General features: G+C 40.1%; 1 protein-coding gene across 1 annotated transcript in view; it reads left to right on the top strand.

The window, feature by feature from the left end:
• The window catches only part of parp14rs3 (poly(ADP-ribose) polymerase family member 14-related sequence 3), a 58,506-nt gene that overhangs the window by 26,834 nt on the left and 9,927 nt on the right, over positions 1–21,745 (top strand). Inside the window, exons 13-22 of the mRNA XM_080199408.1 lie at positions 3,869–3,908; positions 4,905–5,039; positions 6,694–6,756; positions 8,493–8,669; positions 10,465–10,631; positions 11,285–11,408; positions 14,455–14,517; positions 17,814–17,990; positions 19,540–19,719; positions 20,672–21,265. Coding sequence (XP_080055534.1) covers positions 3,869–3,908; positions 4,905–5,039; positions 6,694–6,756; positions 8,493–8,669; positions 10,465–10,631; positions 11,285–11,408; positions 14,455–14,517; positions 17,814–17,990; positions 19,540–19,719; positions 20,672–21,265 — 1,720 coding nt within the window. The remainder of the gene's footprint in view (positions 1–3,868; positions 3,909–4,904; positions 5,040–6,693; positions 6,757–8,492; positions 8,670–10,464; positions 10,632–11,284; positions 11,409–14,454; positions 14,518–17,813; positions 17,991–19,539; positions 19,720–20,671; positions 21,266–21,745) is intronic.

The raw sequence follows: 21,745 nt of genomic DNA on the forward strand, positions 1-21,745 counted from the left end.
TGGCTGCTTTTCTGAGGCAGCAGGAAGTGTAGATGGAGTCAGTGGGTGGTAGGCTGATTTACATGATGGACTGGGCTACATTCACAATCCTTTGTAGTTTCTTGTAGTCTTGGTCAGAGCAGGAGCCAGAGCAGAATGTGACATTCTGGTAAATCTGTGCTGCACTTCTTCGAAGACCAACATATTCTTCTTAAAATGCAGTGTTTGTAACGAGACACTATAATTCAGATGTGGTTACACCTCTTTGAAGAATTGTTTATTCCAGTATGACTGGGTTTAAGAGAAAAATCCTACCTAAATCATGAGAAGGATTGCTTTTCCTCCTTACATTCGGGCACTATTCAGTGCACTAAAGTGCACTCAAGTTAATGTGACTTGAACCAACCTAGATTTCTGAACTTAGTTAAGTAAGATTCAAAGCAGCCCCAAACCTTGTTAGTGCCCTTCACCTGGAAACAAGGGGTACTCCTGCAGCAAAAGCTCTAATAAGCACCTGCTAGAAACAGCAGACAAAGGCCTCTGGAGATGTCCAGTAGCATAAATCAAGAGTACTTACCCTCTGCCATGCTCGTTCTTCTTGCCCTTTATCCCTTAGGTTGCTAGGCACAGGTCTATTTGAGCATTCCTTTGGAGTTGAGAGAAGAAATTAGGCTGACATAGCCCATCCCACCTCACTAACATATCTGAGGACATAAGAAATAGGAGCAGGAGCAGAGTATATTGTCCAGCAAATTCACTATATCATTCAATAAGATCATCCTAACATCTGGAAAATGATTAATTTATTTGTGCTGTTTATTTTCTGTCCATTAACCAATCCTGAAACAATGCTAACATGTTATCCCAAAACCCACGAGCACTAATGTTTTGAGACAACCTCCAGTGTGACATTTTATTGAATGCTTTGTGAAAATCCAGCTGTACAATATCCACTAGATACTCCTTATCCACTCTGCTAACGGGTGGCACGGTAGCACAGTGGTTAGCACTGCTGCTTCACAGCTCCAGGGTCCTGGGTTCGATTCCTGGCTCAAGTTACTGTCTGTGTGGAGTTTGCATGTTCTCTTCGTGTCTGTGTGGGTTCCTCCGGTTTCCTCCCACAATCCAAAGATGTGCGGATTAGGTTGATTGGCCATTCCATTAAATTGCCCCTTAGTGCCTAGGGATGTGTAGGTTAGAGGGATTAGTGAGCATAATATGTAGGGATATGGGGGTAGGCCTGGGTGGGATTGTGTTCGGTGCAGACTCGATGGGCCGAAGGGCCTCTTTCTGTACTGTAGGGTTCTATGATTCTAACTGCACCCTCAAAAAATTCCAGTGGAAATTCCAGATATGATTTCCCTTTCATGAGCCCTGTTGAGTCTGCTTTCTCATGTTATGGTTCCCCAAGTGCCCTGTCACCATTTGCTTAACAATACATTCTCACACTTTCCCTCCTATTGATGTTGGACTAATTGGATGGGATTTTATGGCTTCACTCAGGTAAGACCGGAAATTCCTGCCTAAGATCAACAGAGATTTCCATCGTCGGACCCTCGCCCACTCCAATTCCGTGGTGGGTGAGGTGGCCATTGTATTTTCCCTTCCTTTCTTGAACACTTGGTTTACATTTGCTATCTTCCAATCCACAGAATGTAGGAAATGCTGGAATATCAAAACCTATACCTTCATTATCTCCGCAGCCACCTCTTTTATAAGAAGCCCCATCAGATCTGGTACATTTGTCACCTTTTCACCTCATTAATTTTCCCTAATAATTTTTCTTTAATAATATTAATTACTTTAAGTTCCTCATTTTCATTAGACCCTTTGCTCGTTGCTTGCAGTATATTTGCACCTTCTCATATACACAATACTTGTTTAATTTCTCTTCCATTCCTTCTCCCCATTGTAATTTCTCTGTCTCTCCCTTGAAGGGACTCGTGTCTTCTTCTTTGTCATTTACTTGTAGAAGCTTTTATTACCCTCTTTTATATTTTTTGCCAGTTTAATCTCAAAATCTTTATAAATTTCTTTGTCATCTTTGCTGATTTTTAAATCCCACTCAGTCTCTCTCCTCTTTTTGGCAACTTTATGTGCTTCTCTGAATCTATATTTAATTTCTGTAGCTAGTTGCAGCTTTGCAACTTTCTCAGTTGTTTTTTATTCTTCAGGGGAATGGAAATGGATTGAGAATTTTGAATGATTTGTTGCTATATTTCTTCACTGCCACATCATTATACCCACCTCATCAAACTCATCCCACACAAATCAGGGCGGGATTTTCAAGCCCCATCCAGATTGCCCAGTCCAGCCATTGGATTTCTGGTTCAGGCGCTGAATCTCCTGTAGCAGATCCTGCCGAAATCCTGGCCCTACCTTCTGACTTAACCACTTATCATGCTGTCAAAAGTTCCCCAGTAGATTCTTTGCTCGAACAGTATCAATTAACCCTATCTCATTACACAATTCTAGCTCTAAAATACCTGTTCTCCGGATATTATTCTAGGAACTATCTCAAAGCAGCCTATGATCTTGGTCCCAAAGCTACTGTTGACAGTTGATTTGCCCAGTCAATATGAAGGTGGAAATCCTCCAATATTACTGAATTACTCTTCTTCCTTGCTTTTCTATATTGATGTATGTTCTTTCCAGCATTATTATGGGGCCTATAAGCTATTCTGCAGGCTCGAGCAGACCTTGGTCCTCAGGAAAAGTGCCCACAATTTCCTAGAATCAAAGACTCCTGCAGTGGAGAAGGAGGCCATTCAGCCCATCAAGTCTGCACCAACCATCATCCCACCCAGGCCCTATCCCCATAACCCCATGTATTTACACTTGCTAGTCCCCCTCACACTAAGGGGCAGTTTAGCATGGCCAATCCATTGAAGATGCAAATCTTTGAACTGTAGCAAGAAACCAGAGCACCTGGAGGAAACCCATGCAGACATGGGGAGAATGTGCAGATTCTGCACAGTGACCCAAGCTGGTATCGAACCCTGGTTTCTGGTGCTGTGTGGCAGCAATGCTAACCACTGTGCCTCCCTGGATAAATGTAGAGTTTGGAGAACCATGTACCTCCCCTCCCTTTTCCCTTTTCCTTCCCCTGACACTTGTTCTTAAAACTGTAAATGTGTGTAGTGCAGATTCCTGTGCTAAATATGCAAAGGTCCACCCTGGCTCTGAAATCATGTAAAGAGATTGCCCTTTTGCCGGCTTAGGTCTCTACTCAGCATTGAAGTTGCATTTACACCATAAATGTTATGTCAGTGCACAGCCGTCTCCTAGAAGCGCTGCAGATGTTATGCACCCTGGCATTCTTCATTTCAGTTACCATCAAATGTCACAGCCTGAAACATGAATTAAGCATCAGGCCAATCTGGCAAATAGTCTGAATCATGAGTGGAGTGATAAATATTCTCAGAATAGCATGCCAAACCTAATAATTTCCACCCTACTTACTAGGAATATGAATTTTGTTTAAGGTACCAGGTAAGGTGCTGATTACTTAAAGAGCAAGATCAAAGCAAAGAATATTTGGACAATGGAAAGCACCAATTCTAATTTAGTGTGTAATGCTTTTGATTTCATACTGACGTGAAATAATTCAAAGGTTGGATAAAATGAACATTTGTCACAGTGAGGTAATGAGAGTACAAATCTGTTCCAATCACATTTTTATCTCAAGAAATTGTTTGCTAATTGCAGATTTCAATCACTCTGAAACCATTACATTTTGGAATTATTGATGTCTCAAAGCTTAGTTATTGAAATGCTGAATTCACTTAATACAGTAGAGCAGAGTGAGTTAAAGATTTCTACTTTATTAATTCATCCAAGAAATTAACTTAAATTAGCTCTTTCTTCTCTTCCAATTTGAACATTTTAGGGAGCGGCACAGACGACACAACAGAGTTACACTCAAACAGGTAATGGTCACTTCCACTCTTCCCTGTAAAATTCTTCACTCTCACAATTCATCTGTACCTGGATCCTGAGGTAATTTTGTAAAGTGGTCAAACATAAACTTCATATTTAATTTTATATTTTCCTAACCACACTGTTGGTGTACCTGTACCACATGGACTGCAGCGATTGAAGAAGGTGACTTATTATCACCTTCTCAAGGGCAATTAGGGTCAGTCAATGATGCCCATGACCCATGAAAGGATAAAAAGGCATATTTCATGAATTGTATAAACACATATACGCTCACTGAAAATTTCCAATGTATATTTCTGTTACTGAATGTCCTCCTTCAAAAATGGACATGCACTAATCAATAAAATAAGGATGCTGCAGTCCCTGCTACGTCCGGGGTTCTCCAATCTTGTTCGCCCTGCCACCACTTGAAGTGAGAATGGAGAATCTGGTGCTCAGCCAAAACTCCATTCACTGTAGCAGGACTGGAGAATCCCAGCAGCAGGTAAGGTCCAGCCTTCATTTTTAACAAGAGTGCTATAAATTGTATTCACTTAAATAAGTAACTAAAGTACACGAGTACAATAAAAGCACAGTCCTAGTAATCTGTAATGCTGGGTAATTTTGCTGAATGTCTCACCTCAATAACGGACATGCACTACCCAACAGAACAGGAACACCGCAGACCACCCTACATTTTTCACAACACTATAAATTGTATTCGCTTTAGTCAGTAACTGAAGTAGGTAATAATTCTCAACCCAAATTCTGCACCCTAAGAGTTACACAGTGCTGGTAATCTTTAAACTCTATTTTGGATTGAATAACCAGTCAAATTGACTTCTTGAAAATCTAATTGTCACCCTGTTCTACTGCATGGCACTACTTTGAAAGAGATTTTAGCATTTGATGGACTGAGGGTGATAATATGTTTAGCACTTCCTGATACGAACTGACAGTATTTATGATGCTAAGTGAGAGCAAATCTCTGTGTTCCTCTCCAGCTCTAAAGGGAGGATGGTTGCCTACACAACTGAGAATCCATGAAGTTCTTGTGGAGGTGAAACAAGGAGACATAACCTTGGAAAGTGTGAAAGGAATAGTGAATTCCACAAATACAACACTGGATCTTAATTCCGGTAAGTTACCTTTTGATTGAATTTAACCAATTAGTCCTTCAAATTTCAATGGGTAAAATCTTTGAAAATTTGAATAACACATTCAGTCCTGTATTGAAATCAATTTGGTGAATTTTGGCAGTTAAGGAATATCCAAACACATATGGAACTTAACACTTCCATTAAGCAAAATGGGATCTGAAGGAGTTTTTTTAAAAAAAGCAAAGGAAAATTGGCAAACTGGTATTTCAACTTTGAAAGTTGCCTATGGGGTAATGTTCTAATTTGAATCTATAAGAGCTGTTTCTTTTTATACTCCTGATATTGAAATATTTGAAACCTTGACTTGACATTGATCACAAGGAGGCAGAGTGTATAAAGGTGTATTGTGGGGCATTGTACCCGAGCAATGGAAGAATTAGGAATAAAGTTAGAGAGATCTTCTCATAAACATCAAAATGCTTCTTGTTAACAAGAAATGAATAGGTCATAATAATAACAATTGCCAGATATCCTCTTGTCTACATTCAATAAGAAAAATATTATGTGGCTGTCAGTATGAAACTGTTAGTAATGGTTGCATTTGGACTTTAAGTTAAGATGGATGGCCCTTTCCTGGAATGTTAACAGAGTTATTTTAGCAATTACTGCAGCTGCACTTATGAAATTATCAAGATTTAGAAATTAAATAGAGAGGAAGGTTGGAGTGATGGAACAGTTTACTTAAGTAGAACAAAAATATAGAGATTTCTGATCAGAATTTTGGCTAATATGGAGTTGATGAAAGGTTCTTTCCAGCTATTTGTTACATTTACCTTTGCTCTTAAGGTTTATCTCTATTGTTCTTTTTACAACATTTTTCATCGTGATTTCAGGATTTTTAAAATTATTTCATGGGATGTTGGCATAGCTGGCAAGGCCAGCATTTGTTGCTCATCCCTAATTGAAAGTCTCACTTGAACATTTCAGAGTCAACCACATTGCTGAGGGTCTGGAGTCAGCCATGATCTTACTGAATGGCGAGGCAGGCTCGAAGGGCTAGATGGCCTACTCCTGCCCCTATTTCTTATGTTCTTATGGAGTCACATGTAGGCCAGACTGGGTAAGGATGGCAGATTTCCTTCCCTGAAGGACATTTGTGAACCAGATGGGTTTCTATAAAAATCAATGGCAGTTTCATGGCCACCATTTGTGCAACTAGCTTTCAATTTCAGATTTTATTATTTGATTTTGGTGGGGTTTGAACCCATGTCCCCAGAGCATTAGCCTCAGCCTCTGGATTACTAGTCCAGTGATCTTGCCACTTCACCACTGTCTTACTATATGGCATATCCATTGTGGCTGAGATGATACCACCATGAGCTGGATGATAGCACATTCTTATGTATCCTGGAGATGACTCCTTCAATTTTCTATTGCACTTTTTGGAAAAGTTCCTATGTTTTGGGGAGACACCCCACCTTTGCTCAGGCTAAAATTGGAAACTCAATGGAACTTCCAGGTTAAATCATTCCAGTTTCTTACTTTTATTTATTTGCAGCAACAACACATTCAATAAACGTGAAAGTGAAAAGCTGCATGTTGTGAGATTTGATGCTGGATATCAAGCAAAACACTTGTCTAAAGTTACTTGTTATAATTAGAAATGAACTTTTGTTGTGTGATTGTTTTTTAGGTGTCTCTGGGGCAATATTTGCAGCAGCTGGCAGCACTGTCACAGATGAGTGCAAGAAGTTGGGTAAGTTACAGATATAGATGTGCATTATATTAAAAAAAAACTCCAGGGGATTGGAAAATTGAGTAGTTTTGAGACATATTAATTTATATCAACAATCTCTAATGATTACAAGTTACAAATCTAATTGAAGGCAGGGTGAGCCGGGTTTTATCCTTTGGCATTAGTCCTGAGGACCTTGTGATGGTTGGAGTGCTCCAACTAGATTGAATTAGTTACAATCTTTGTCAGGAGCTAAGATTCACACTTGGATCACTGAAACCAATTATTGAGCAATTTAGGCAGTATCTACAGAGAATGAAATTAAAGTTCATGATTCAGAATCTGAATGCTAACCGTCTCTGCACAAAAGCTGCCTGACCAGCTCACTGTTTTGGGAATTCTGTTTTCATTTGCTACCATGCATTTAATTCCAGTCAAAGCAGATTGAGAATAATCCATGAAGATGCGGGACTTTATCAGGAATGGCCACTGTTCCCATTGCTGTCTTCTGGCCGCCCCCAGATATCACAATATACTCTGATACCCTATCACAATAAAGGCTTTTTCATTACCAATTAAAGTAATCAGCTTTCATCGTTAAGTTTTAGATTCTCATGAACTGAAGCAACATCTAATGCACAAGTTAAACTGGGATAGCACGGTTCAACAGAACAAGGAGCTCATTTCTTGCTTCTGGGTGATTTGCACTGTGCGCTCATCATTTCAAATGATGGTTAACTTCAGTCCTATCATCTCCTTTCATAGGACATTAAACTACCAGGCAATTGCACCATAGGTCGAGTCATTTACAGTGATAACATTTTAACAGTTCAGAGATGTGCAGGTTAGGTGGATTGGCCAGGCTAAATTGCCCACTGGTTCCTAAGATGTGTAGGTTAGATGGATTAGCCATGATAAATGTGTGTGGGGTTACGAGGATGGGGTGGGGGAAAGACCCTGGTTAGATGGACAGATTCTCTGTCAGGGAGTTGGTGCAGATTCGATGGGCTGAATGGCCTCCTGCTGAATTGTAGGGGTTCTGTGAATTTTTGAGATTTATTATTCATTCATATAGAAGAGCAGCTTTGAACCTGAAATGAAAGTGATAAATAGAAAACCAGTGAGATGTATTCCATTGAAAGCATTTTTGCAGGCATGTCTTTCAAAACAACTTTTGTGGGAAGGTAAATGGGCGGGGGGTGGGGGGGAGGTTTCTTAATCCTGCCCAGTCTTGCTGGAATTAAATAGGAATTCTGACCAATGAAATCACTTGTGGCTCTTGCTTGTGGACCAGATTTGACATGTTACAAATGTAGATATGAAAATACTGCCTCTGGGACATCCTGGACTATTAAAACTGTGATGTAAATGCGAGTCTTGTTTCTCATGCCCATAATTCATGACTGAACCTAGATAAAAGATTTATTCAGCAATATGCAGTAAGTAGGGGATAGTTTCATGCAAATAATGTGCGTCAAATTAATCCCAATCATTTATACCAGTGTGGGCTTCATATACAGTGGTATCACCATATACACCCTGAATTAAACCTGGCATTTGGATCTGTTTGGTGACTTCATTTGTTTATAATCAGCTGTGTTTTTATATACTTAAAGTAAAGCTAAAAGTATAATAATTATTTTCCAAGCATGCAGTTGTAGAAGATGTTTAACAAAATGCATTTATATTATTAAAATTTCATAGGGAGAGAAAATAATTATAACTTTTATTTAACCGTATGTCTCTCATCTCTTTAGGTTCTCAGCCTAGTGATGGTGTTGTAGTTACCGGAAGTGGGAACCTCTCCTGCGATTACATCATTCATATGGTCGGTCAGACTAATCCTGCTCTGTTAACAGCCTCAGTAGAAAAAGTATTGCAGGAATGTGAAAAAAATCACATTACCTCAGTATCTTTCCCTGCCTTAGGAACAGGTAACTACTGTCGGAGTAGCAGGATTTTCATCTCATAGAGTTGTAGGCTGTAGTTTTCCGGTGTGTGGTACGCCCGGTGTGGATCGCGTTAGGGTAGTATGGAGTCGGAGAATCGTAGATGAGAGGTTTGCTGTGTTCAACCCTGGCATAAAACCCCATTGGAATTCTCCTAACCACTGCACCCAGACACCATCTGGTTCCTGCCCAGTGAGGCAGAAACCATATTAGCATTTTTCTATCAGTGTTTAAATATGCCAAGCCTGTTTGAGAACATAAGAACATAAGAAATAGGAGCAGGAGTAGGCCATCTAGCCCTTCGAGCCTGCCCCGTCATTCCATAAGATCATGGCTAATCTGAAGTGGATCAGTTCCACTTTCCCGCTTTCTCCCCATAACACTTAATTCCCTTAATCTGTCTACCCGTAACTTAAATATATTCAGTGAGGTAGCCTCCACCACTTCAAGGGGCAGAGAATTCTTGTCTATCAGAAATCTAGACCAGATTCTCCCTGCCCCTGCGTCGCTCATGCAAAACTATTTGTCAATGTAAATGCCCTAACTTGGCAAGAAGCAAGCTCAGCACTGAGGATTCCAGGAAAAGGGAGCTGCTTGCATGCTCCCAGTTGCAAAGGCAGACATCCGTCATATTAGATCCTGCGACTAATTTACAGAAGAGAATAAGCAGCATGTCAGAAGACCGCAGCAGATAAATGATTGGTAATGAGGGCAACAGGGACAGATAAGTCCCATATCAGCACAGATTACCCAAAGGCTCAATAATTTTCACTGACACTAGAGGCACTTGCCTTTGGGCTTTGGGTGAAGCTGACACCTGTTAACTTACAGAAATCAGATTGTTCGAGTTTGCCAAAATCACACTCCAGAATGCTCCAGCCCTTTAACAAGCTTCAAAAGGAACTTAATGAACCATTAATTGGTGGCAGGCTGGTTCCCTGAACCCATCCCCATTCCTGCCAGCAATTTCTAACTGTATCAGAGGATTCAGAATCCAGAGAAGACTGCAATTTTGAAATCGCACCCTCATGAGCTCCTGACCCCTTGCGCATTTGTAATCCCACAAGTAGACTCTACCTTGACTTGTGTAATCAGTCTGCAGAGGCTGAAGTCCCTTCACCAAAATCCCTTTATTCACAATTCCAACAGTAGTACACAGAGTGCTATCCATCAGCAGTCTGCCTTCACAAGTGCCAGAGGAACTGACACTCCTGGTTAAATACAAGGAATAGACTCCCTGATTGGCCTATCAATTGACCCTTTAACCAGGGACATCTTTTGTTAGACTCCTTAATTGGGGAATTCGTACTCCAAAGGCCAACCTCAATGGCCTGATTGAAGTCATTACAACTTGTTAGCAGAACTGCATATCCCACACAAAGTCATAAATATAAGTATCATCAGGTCACAGTTTGACAAGTGATCCCAGATTTATATATAGATTAAATCAGTAACTAATGACTACGGTTAGTTATGGTTAAAAAGTCAAATGCAACAGTTTGCAAATCACAATAATAAATGAACAAATAAGCTTCCAATTTAGTATCTGATTGAATGTGATACTGGCAATACAAGTTAATGGCTGGAATTTTACCACCCCACCCAATATGAGAATCGGAGCGGGCAAGGGGTGGGCAATTGGAAGGTCTGTTGACCTCAGGTGGGATTTTATGTTTTCAGGCCGAGTGAGGCCGTAAAATCCTGCTCAGTAATTTGAGCAAAGAAATTTCTAACAGTGAACTAGATCCTCACCTGGTTTCATTTTAATCTCCTTTTGCAGGTGTGGGTGGAATGAAACCACAGGACACCATTGAAAGCATGTTGACTGGATTTGGAAATCATTTATCACAAAACAAACCATCAGTTATTGGACACATTTACATTGTTGCATTTGAACGCAAAGCGTACGATGTTTTTCTTGATGTCTTCCAACGAAAATCACAACAGGTAGGAGGGGCCACACCATTTTACAGCACTATAATGGAACCAGGCAGAGAGCCATTTTAAAATGAAGTTTGGGAAACTTACACATTCCTTTCCTGCCCCTTAATTGGCAAGACTATCTGCCCCAACCCAGATGGGTCATTTAGTCACAGCCTCCTATTTCAAGCTCGGGCTTGAATGGAAAAGAACTGATGGCTTCTTCATCAGCATCAGCCAAAGCATCTGGGAACAGGAGCCCAGGCCAGAAAGAGCGCTAGCAACTTATATTTTTAACAGATTTTCCAATTCTATCATAGGTGAAGAGAATCAGAAGTGTTTCTTTAAGTCTTAAAGTAAACTTTGATTCTCCCCATCCTTATTTCCTTTCATAGTGGTTATTCCTTGTGACAGCAATAGTTCCCTTGGGACCCTCAGTGACAACATCATGCCATGTGATATTGGTCGGGAAGTTAATGAGGCCTAGCCATTTAGATCCACCACCTCCTGATGGAGCAGTTGTTCACTTTGTTATCAGTGAGTTAAAATTGAGTTGTGTGCTTCTATTAGTGGAAACCCAGGAACAGACTGAATGCTTAGTCCCTTGGCCAGAACAAAGTGCATATGGAAAGAGAGAAAAGAATCCTAAAATTCTTAATGCTCAACATCTTTATTTTCAGCTAGCGAACTCCATAGAAATAAAGATTGGCAAAGTAAAGGTGATAGCTGTGCAAGGTGACATCACAGAAGAACAGACGGACGCGATTGTAAACCTCACAAACACCAACCTTAACCGAGGCAAGGGTGAGTGCTAATGTTTGTCTACTCATTAGTTCTCAACTACTACTTGCATTATTAATGATCCTTAAAACATCCTAAGGTACTTCACAGGAGTATTATAACAACATGACAACTAGGAATAACAGTGGGTCTGGGGCCCCTCTGGCTTTCTCCACATTCAGTAAGATCATGGCTGAAATTTCACTTCAGCTGCACGGTACAGCATAGACCTTTTGCAGGTCTGGGAGGAATGAAACCACAGGACGCTATTGAAAGCATATTGCTGTAAAGGAGCGTGTAAGAGTAATGCAATAACCAGTGGGGAATTTAATCCTCATAAAATGTGGAGAAACAAAATTGACAAGAGTAGCTTAGAGGGTGTATTTAGAAAATACATTCAAGACAATTTTCTAGAATAAAATATCTAGGAGCCAACAGGAAAACAGGCTATTTTATTTTTTTTTAAATGACACTGTCATCTGGCAATAAAGGATCAACTGGAGAAGATTGGTGATACTATGATTAGTTTAAGAATGATGTAGTTATATCTGCTACTAGGGTTTTAAACTTAAACATAGTGCAGGATTTGCTTGAGCGAGACCAAAAAATTCCACCCGAGATCAATGGATATTTCCATTGTCTGCCCCTCACCCACTCCAATTCCATGGCAGACGGGTGGTAAACTTCCAGCGAAAGTCAATGGTAGAAGTGTGGGGAATGAATAAGCTGAGATAGATAATTGATGACCGCAGAAATACAATAGGAAACACTTAAATAATTAGATCAAAATTCCGAAAGTATATGGTTTTGTTTGAGGAATTAAAGCTCGGCTGAAAAAGTGCCAAAGCTAGCAGTTAAAGAAGGGGATAACTGAAAATTAGGACAGAGGCATTTAGTGAGTATATGGAGAGCAGAGAAGAGAAGAAACAAAGAGATTAGGAAAGAAGTAAAAAGAACATGAGGAAGGCAAAGAGAAATTATGATGTTAAATTGTCAAAAAACCAAAACACTATATAAAATACTTTACAAGCACATCAAAAAAAGGAAGGCTGGGATAGCAATGGCATGTTAAGGGATAGACATTATAGTAACACAAATGGTAAGAGTAGATAGCAGTATTAAATCATTATGTGCTTTGGTATTTACCAGAGAGGAAGTTATATATGATATTGAATGATGTGATATGAACATATGTGCATGTGAATTTACAAATTAGGAGTAGACCACTCAGCCCCTCAAGTCTGTTCCATCATTTAATGAGATCACCATTGATCTGGTTATAACCTCAACCCTATATTCCTGTCTACCCTCGCTAACCTTTCACCCCCTTGTTAATCAGGAATCCATCAAGGTCTGCCTGTAAAATATTCAAAGATTCTGCTTCCACTGCCTTTTGAAGAAGGAAGTCCCAGAGATTCGCCATCCTCTGAGAACAAAAATTCTTCTCTATCTTAAATGAGCGATCTCTTAATTTTAAACAGTGACCCCTAGTTCCAGATTCTCTGAAAAGAGGAAACATCCTCTCTTGAGCCATCCTGACAACACGCCTCAGGATCTTAAAGATTTTAATCAAGTTGCATCTTACTTTGCTCAACTCAGTGGATACAAGCCTAGCTTCTCTAACCTTTCCTCATAAGACAACTTGCTCAGTCCTGGTATTCATCTAATAAGTCGTCTCTGAACTGCTTCTACTGCAATTACATCTTTCCTTAAAAACGAGGCCAATACTGTACACAATACTCCAGATGTGATCTCACCAAAGTCTTGTACACTGAAACATAACCTCCTTACTTTTGTAATCAATTCCCACTACAATATGTATATTTAAAAGAAGCAAGGGTACATATTGAATAAACAAAGAAGCTCAAAAAGAATGAAGTCCCAGTTTGGGTGAATCACACACATATTTTGGAAGAGACAGGGAGAGTGGTGGTACTGGAGGTGATAGAATAAAGAACAAAGAATAGTACAGCACATGAAAAGGCCCTTTGGCCCTCCAAGCCTGCGCTGGTCATGATGTCTGCCTAAACTAAGACCCTTAGCATTTACAAAGCCCATATCCTTCCATTCCCATCCTTTTCATGGTTTTGTCTAGTTGTCCCTTAAATGATCATACGTACTCCCATCACTTCCCCAGGCAGCATGTTCTAGACCTTCATCACTCTCTGTGCACATCTCCTCTAAACTTCTCATAGGGATAGGGAGGAGTGAGGCCATGGAGGAATTGGAAAAGCAGTGTACACAGCAGGATGAGGTCACTTTTTACCCTTCTTGTCTTTTTACCCTCTGAACCCACCGAAAACATCCCTCATTCATTGCAGAGAGTATAGAACCCTCTAGGTCCGATGAGATTGCTGCCAACTGATTTATCCTGACAAATGATCATGTGCAATAATGTCTGAAAGGATTTGTTTCCAGAAACCCACTTAAGACAGAATCTTAAAATGTGTTTTCAACTGCGAAGACATTGAATGATGTAGCTAATTGATTTCATAGATGGTCAACCGTATTTTTCTTTATGAATTTTCTCCCCTCCTCAAGTGTCCCCTTCTGGCATGTGTCTTTGCTGGGTTGCAGTTCCAAGCGAACCTCCCGTTTAGTCCAAAGCAAGCTTTATTGCTCGTGATCTTTGACAGCGAGTATTGACAAGCTGTTATATCATGAGGGCTTCGCAGCTCTCTTCACCCGATGTCCTCACATGCACACTTCCAGCAGGTATTCCAGCAAAACAACTGGATGCATGTCCTCATTGGAAATTTAAAGAGATTTTTAGAAATGGTAGGTGGGATTTTCTGGCCCGAAGACCTGAAAATCCCACCCTAGGTCAACAGACCTTTTGCATGGTCCATGTCCCACCTGCTACCATTCCTATGGCAGGTGGGATGAGAAAATTCTGCCCATTATATCAACATAATATAACTGACGCCGTAAAACAGCTTGGCAGAATTCAGGTATATTATCCAGCCTTAAGGACCTGCTGAAATTTACAGATCTTCAGTACAAACATTCAGTTCTTTGTTAAATTGGGAGTTGCCTTTCCATATCAGTAACTAATTTATCTACTTTGCAGGGGTCTCTGGCGCTATTCTGAAAGCTGCTGGCCAGTCAGTTGTGGATGAGTGCAATCAACTGGGTGAGTCACCCTACATGTGGTCAAATACAAACTCAGAATAACATTTTGTGGAACAATAATAGCTGTGGCTGTCACTTGTGAAAAGATAATGGATGCAAAGTTAAATTATAACCAGCTCAAAATTCAGAAAATATTCTTAAATTATTTTGAGATGAGCTGTAATCAACACAATAATTGTTCCTTCAAACACAGAAAACTTGGGTAAAATTAAGTTTTGGTGTAATATATATTGGTATTTCAAACATTAATTGAAATGAAAGTTATTACATTTCATAACAGCAGCTAAAGCTATTCTGAATCAGAAACAGTGACTGACGTCTTTCCAGTGTAATTTTTTTGTTTGCTTAATGGAGCATTTTCCGTTTGAAATTTTTATATGGACCAAACAATGATGGATGACATTTGATGAACATTATCACACGTGGGAGGGAAAAGCGACAAGCCATGTGCTCCATTAATAATGTTGAACATAGCTGAGGATGCAGGTGAAAGAGATCCCAGAATCTTAGGGTTTCTGTGCTGAACACATGTGACCAATGCACAATTAGACAAATCAGCAGTGTGTAAGTCAGAGGAAGCTCTGATCAAACCATACACTACTCTGATCAGACAGCACCCCGACAGCAGCTCTGGCTAATGCACAGGGTTGTGCTCAAGAGTTGGAGATAGTTCAGAGAGAAGGCACAAGGCTAATTTCACTGGTTTTGCACTGAGCTGTGGCACCTCAAATGAGGGATTTGAGTGATGTCAGTGGGAATAATGAAGTTAAATGGAAATAGCAATTCTGGAATATAACTCAAAGTAAACATACAAGAATAAGTTACGAGAGGCAGATTCAAACTGTTAAGAGGTCATTAAGGACTTAAATCAGAAAATGCTCCTTCACACAAAGAAGATGGAATTTAATGTTGTGTTTGGTGGTGGGGAGGGGATTCAATCAAAATTTGCAGGTGGAGATCCCATCGCTTTCCCAATTCCATCTCGATTAAGTCCATGACAGGGACTTCCCACCTCACTGTCGGTTGAAGCATTTAAGTGGACAGTTAATGGCCATTTACATGCTTCATCTCACCGCTGCTGGTATTAATGTGACATCAGATGAGGTACTCCTCAGGGGGGAGAACATGACAAGGAAACCACTAGGGAGTCGCTTTCAGCTTCCCAGAGGGTCAGGGTCAACCATTCAAAGGGTGTGCAGTCCTGATCAAGGGACCTGGCATCAGAGAATCAGAAAGTGGAGGGGAGGGGGATTGCTGACCCCTGTCCTGTTGCAACTCTCTCCTGGTGGTGTTGCATTCTGTCCGTGAAACATACTCTCTCAGGGAAGACATGCCACTATCCAGTTAAGTGTCTGACTGGTGCTCAAAATGTGGCACACTGGAGCTCTTGACAGCTTTCCATCAGCAGGTATGGCCTCCATTGTCCTCAATGTGTGGAACAGATTGCCAGATGAAGGTGAATGTGAAGACAGTCAAATTATTTCAGAAAGAGTTGGATGCTGAACTCAGGAGTCGTTGATGTTATTCTGGATAGGTGAATTTAGAGGGTTGAATGGCCTGTCTCATCCATTGTTATATGGTGTTGGTGACAGAATGTGTCTGTTAACTAAGTCTCCACCGTCTTCTGTATGTTAATAGAAAATCTTTGTAACTACGTGTACAGTATACAAGCAAGGAACTATCTCTATCTAGATCTTAACACATCTCTATTCAACATTGACCCTAGGTCAATGTGCTCTCTTAGTAACTGTATGCAGTCCTACATTAATCCTGTTTATACCAGACTCTCAGTATGCATCCTCCAACCATCACCAAGTCTCAATCCCATGATGATAGTTCCATTAGTTGAGTTCAAGTTACGCATTTACCTAATTTTACTGTCTTAATGCTATTCCAACATTATTGTTATTACAGTATCGGCATTAATATCATTATCACCACCCTAGCTAAATCCTGTCAAGACCTTGAAGTTAGAGGTGGAGGTCTTATAACCCTTTCATGTCTCATTCACCGTTCTGTCAGGAGATTGCAGCCTGTGTTGGTTAGCAAGTCTTTTTTAACTACTTGTAGCTAAACACACAGAGTACAGGCAAGGATATTTCTCGAGTTCTAGGTCTTAACAAGTCAAAGATCAAAGGAGGTGGTTTATAAAGATGCAAAAAGAGTCGTAAATCTGAGGATTTGGAGCAATTTAGAACCCAGCAAATGATTCGTAAGAAACAGATGAAGGGAAAAGATAAGATGCATGGAGACTAAGGAAGAACATAAAGGCGGACTGTAAAAGCTTCTTTAGGTATATGAAAAGGAAAAGGTTAGCTGGGACAAATAAGGGCTCATTACAGAAGGGAGTAAGACCATTTATAGTGGAGAACAGGGAAATGGTAGAGAAACAGTTACTTTGCACCTATCTTCACAGTAGGAGATACAGAAAATCTTCCAGAAATACAAGACAACCAAAGAACTTGTGAAACAGAGGAATTAAAAGAAAGTAGCATCAGTAAAGGGGCAGTACTTGAAAAGTTAACTGGATTGAAGATTAATAAATCCCCTGGAACAAATGAGCTTCATCCCAAAGAATTAAAGGAGGTGGATAGACATATAATGGGTGCATTGGTGCCTTTTCTTAAAAATCCATAGATTCTGGAAGGGGTCACATGGATGAGAATGTAGCAAATGCAACCCCATTAATTAGGAAGGCAGAAAGAGGGAGAATGTAGAATTACAAACCTGTTAGTTTGATGGAAGTCGTAGGGAATTGTTGGAATCTATAATAAAGCATGTAATAACTGGGCAATTGGAAAAGAATGGTAAAATTGGGCAGAATCAACATGGGTTCATGAAAGGGAAATCATGTTTGACAAACTTGATGGAGTTTCTTTTGAGGTTATTACTTGCAGCATTGATAAAGCAGAATCAGTGGATGTAGCGTACTTGGATTTTCAGCAGGAGGTTAGTATATACAATTACAGTGCATGGGATTGGGGAAAATATGCCAGTATTGATTGAGAATTGATTGACAGGTTAAAAAGCAGTGAGTATGAATAAACAGATCACTTCACACAGACTTCCCTTTATTTACTTCCCTATAGTTTCTTCCCTCTAATTTCTCTAACTCTAACCTCAGACTTCCCTCTAATTTCTGATAGACAAGGGAATTGAGGGTTATGGGGAGAAAGCAGTACAGTGGAACTGATCCACTTCAGATCAGCCATGATCTTATTGAATGACGGAGCCGGCTCAAAGGGCTAGATGGCCTTCTCCTGCTCTTATTTCTTATGTTCTTATGTTTTATGACAGGAGTCCAAAGCAGTGATAGTGTTACAAGCACAAAAGCAGGAAATCTTCAAGTAAAATACATTCTACATTTGGCTGGCTGGATGAAAATGAAAAATACGAAAGGATCTGTTGGCAAAGTTTTGAAGGAATGTGAAAAGCTAAAAATAAGTTCAGTTTCTTTCCCGGCACTAGGAACAGGTAAGTTTTAGTACAATATGTATGTGGTATATTGAGTACCTTATATATTATAGGAAACATACAGGGGAGATTCTCTGACCTTCCCGTGGCGTGTTCCTCGGTGCTGGAAAACCTGTGGTGGGGGTGTACTGTTGGCAGGACCAGAAGACCCTACTGGCGTGAACAGCCAGTAAGTTATGGCCATAGTATAAGAAGGTTCAATAACTATAGGGTCAGTTTGTTACATACTCCAGCAAAACACAAGTTTGAATGACAATTTGCTGATAAATACATTCAAGATTGCTATTGATTGTCAGTTTGTTTCTCTCAGCTGCAAATTCCAGAAGTCATTTATAACGTAACCCTGCAATCACATCCACCCAAATGATCCATCAAATTTCCCTCCCCATCTCCACCAGCAATGATTCTTGTAGCAGGCGAGACTCAAAGATTTACCCTTCTATTTTTTAAAAAAGATAACAAAAATATCTGGAAATATGGAAAGTATTGGATGGAATTCTCCCCAAAAAATTCTAAGTGTTGAATTTGCAGGAAAACTGAAGTAATTCACACTCGATTTTTCAGTAGGAGTTCACACTAGAATTCTTACACTCTATGCAATGCAGAGGCCACCAGTGTGAATATCATTTGGTGTCAGGGGACGGGATTTATTCCCACCTGGCAGGCTGAAAGCAATATGCGTCTGTGCTTGCGCAGTGGCCCCAAACTGTCAGCCTGCAGTTTGCTGGCCAGCTTGATCGCTGACACTCATGCCTCCCAGCAGGTCCTTCTCCCCCCATCACCTCCCCCCTTTGGTCACATGGTCCAATAACTGTAAATAAACATAATAACACCTGTGTAAAGTGTCTTTAAGTTTGATGTCTGGCATGTTAAGAACAACCTGTATTTGTGTACTGCACTCCACAACCATATTATGTCCCAAAGTGCTTTACCACCAATGAAGAACTTGTAAAGTGTTCATACAGCAATCTCATCCGATGTGACAAGAATCAGATAACTGGTTTTAGGATGTTAGTCAAAGGAACAATATAAGCCAGAACTCCAGGGATACTTCCCCGATCTTCATCACAATAGTATCACGTTGCTGTAACATCCCATTTGAGAAATGGCACCTCAATCAGGGTAGCACACCTTTGATCTAGCATTCAAATGCTAGTCTTAATTTTTGTGTTCAAGTCCTCGAGTAAGATTTGAACCTAAAACCTTCTGAATTAGAGGCAAGTACGTGACTAACTAAGCTACGGCCCTATGTGATGGCAGTCTCCCAAATCACATCCAATCATGATCACATTGCTCACTCTCTTTCATGCAATGAATGGTCACTTGAGCAAAACAACCTCAGGTTAACTACTGTCAGTGGAATTATACCCCAGTAAAGAGGCAATATTTTAAACTGAGAGGAATAATTAAAGGAAGAATTGAAAATAAAAATGTAACATAAATAATTAATAGCAAAACAGTTGAAGATGGTATTAGTTTTCTTATCTTACAGCCTTTCTTTCATTGAACTTTCTCATTACACTCTAACTGCACAAATCTTTCTGTTTAGGAGAAGGAAAACTGAATCCTATCGATGTTGCGAATGCGCTTCTGGATGCAATAAGTGATTACGTGGTTGACTTTCTACAACCCTCACTTTCTGTGATTCGGATTATTTTGTTCAATCCGATGTTGATGGATCCATTTCATCAATGTATGGAGCAGCGCTTCAGAACTTCACAACCTGCGGGTAAGGAACTATTTCAGCACGATACTCCTCCAAGTGTCGTCTATAATCGTGAAACCCAGTTCAGTAATTACCCTTACTTTGCACTGTTGGCATCAAGCTGTTCCAAGTCAGCTTCATCCACTCTAACTCCCATCGGGGGCCATAATCTCAGAGGAGCAATGATGGGACCTGTGAGAAATGCTGATTTGCTCAATTGACCAGTCTTGTTACCACAAGAATGACTTCTATTTATATAGCACTTTGAACATTCAACATTCCAAGGTACTTCACTGGAGCATTATCAAGCAAAATTTGACATGAGCCACAGAGAGAGATATTAGGGCAAATGATGAAAGGCTTAGTCAGGGAAGTAGATTTTGTGGAGTTAAGGAAAGAGGTGGGGAAGCAGAAGAGACCTTGGAAAGGCAGCCAATGATAGAGCAATTAAAATCTGGGATGCCCAAGAGGTCAGAATTGTATGGTTGTAGGGCTGAAGGAGATTACAGAGGTAGGAAAGAGAGAGGCCAGGGAGAGATTTGAAAACAAGGTTGAGAGTTTTAGAATCATTGCTTAACAGGAGCTCTTAGCTGGTGAATTTCAACACTGCCTCTCCCACTCATTGGCCAAAGCCTCAACTGAAGAGCCACTGAGATGGCAGAAAGATGTTGCAAATGAGATTTGGGTTATTTTTCCCAGAGTTTCTGTAACCCTTGTGCCAAGATTTTGGTATTTGACAGGGAGAGCCAATGTAGAAATTCAGCATTCCCAGGAGGCTAGATAAAGTAGCAAGACTTGATATGAGGGATTAGGGAGCAGGGTGCCCTTAGTATAAAATTATACGTTCTATCCTTATTCTTAAATTTCCAGTATGGATTCCTTATTCCATAATGGAAGAATTTGCCAGGAAGTGTGCACCTAAAGCTATTTTAGATATACCTTTGTGAATGTAACATAAATTTTGTTTCTTTTTCAGCACAAACAGTTCTTCCGCTGAAACCTGTTTATGCAATCCTGCCTGTTTATCCAATCATTCTGAGAGCAGCAAAGCATTTGATTGGAGTAGTTGAGATATATGGCATATCAAAGAATGCCATTGGTGAGACTCAGAAGGATATTGAAGAATTAATTAAACAGAACTGTGGAAGCAAGGTATTAAGCAGTGAATATGCAGCCTACCTCTCAGACGATGAAAGACAACAAATCGAAGATCTCTGCGACAAACATCAATTGAAAGTTGAAATTGAGGAAACGAAAATAACAATAGATGGGCATAATGCTGATATTCTGGAATCCATTGTAGCAGTGAATTCTATGCTCCAGGCCGCCAGAGGAAGAGAGGAAGAAACTCAGTTGATGAAATCTGTCCAGTGGGAGTTTGTGAACGACGAAACAGCTCAGTCTTACGACCAGTCCTTAAACTTCGCCCTTGAGAAAGCTTACCAGGATAAAAAGAAAACCTTAGCTTACATAAAAAATGGGGAGTTGTGCACTTTTGACTTTGACAAGTTGCAAGAAATGGATTCAACAGGAAACATAGTGGAAATCAAGAGAAGACGTCTTGAAGCATGTACGTTAAAACAAATAGTTATCTTTTTAAGAAGATATTATAGGAACCTGTGCATATATCATTTTGAGGGTTCTTCAATCATTTTAGCTTCTTCATTAATTTTCATCTGAATTGCTTTATGAATAATAGAAATTTCCTAGCTCTCTTTGAACAAGAGTGAGGTTAGAAGTCTAGAAATCATTTTATTAATAACAGCACTGCTGGAAGTGTGGTAGGGCCAACAGTCTTCCCCAACAAAGACCCATCCAAATTCTGAGGACAGGGTTAGTTGCATAAAAGAACAGAGGTTAGTTTGGTGAGTCCTCCCTGATCTCTGTCAAGTGATCCTCGATGGAAAGTGATGACACATTGAATTTTGGGTGTGGACTGGATTAGGTTTGACCAGAGTATTGAATGATTTGCAGATATACTGTAATTTGAGTTTACTGAAGAAGATTAGGAGAAGGTAATGGAGATCTGCTTGACCTTGTGGAACTGTAT

This window comes from Carcharhinus amblyrhynchos, chromosome 11, assembly GCF_965287045.1.
Source record: "Carcharhinus amblyrhynchos chromosome 11, sCarAmb.v2.hapA, whole genome shotgun sequence".
NCBI classification, from domain to species: Eukaryota; Metazoa; Chordata; class Chondrichthyes; order Carcharhiniformes; family Carcharhinidae; genus Carcharhinus; species Carcharhinus amblyrhynchos.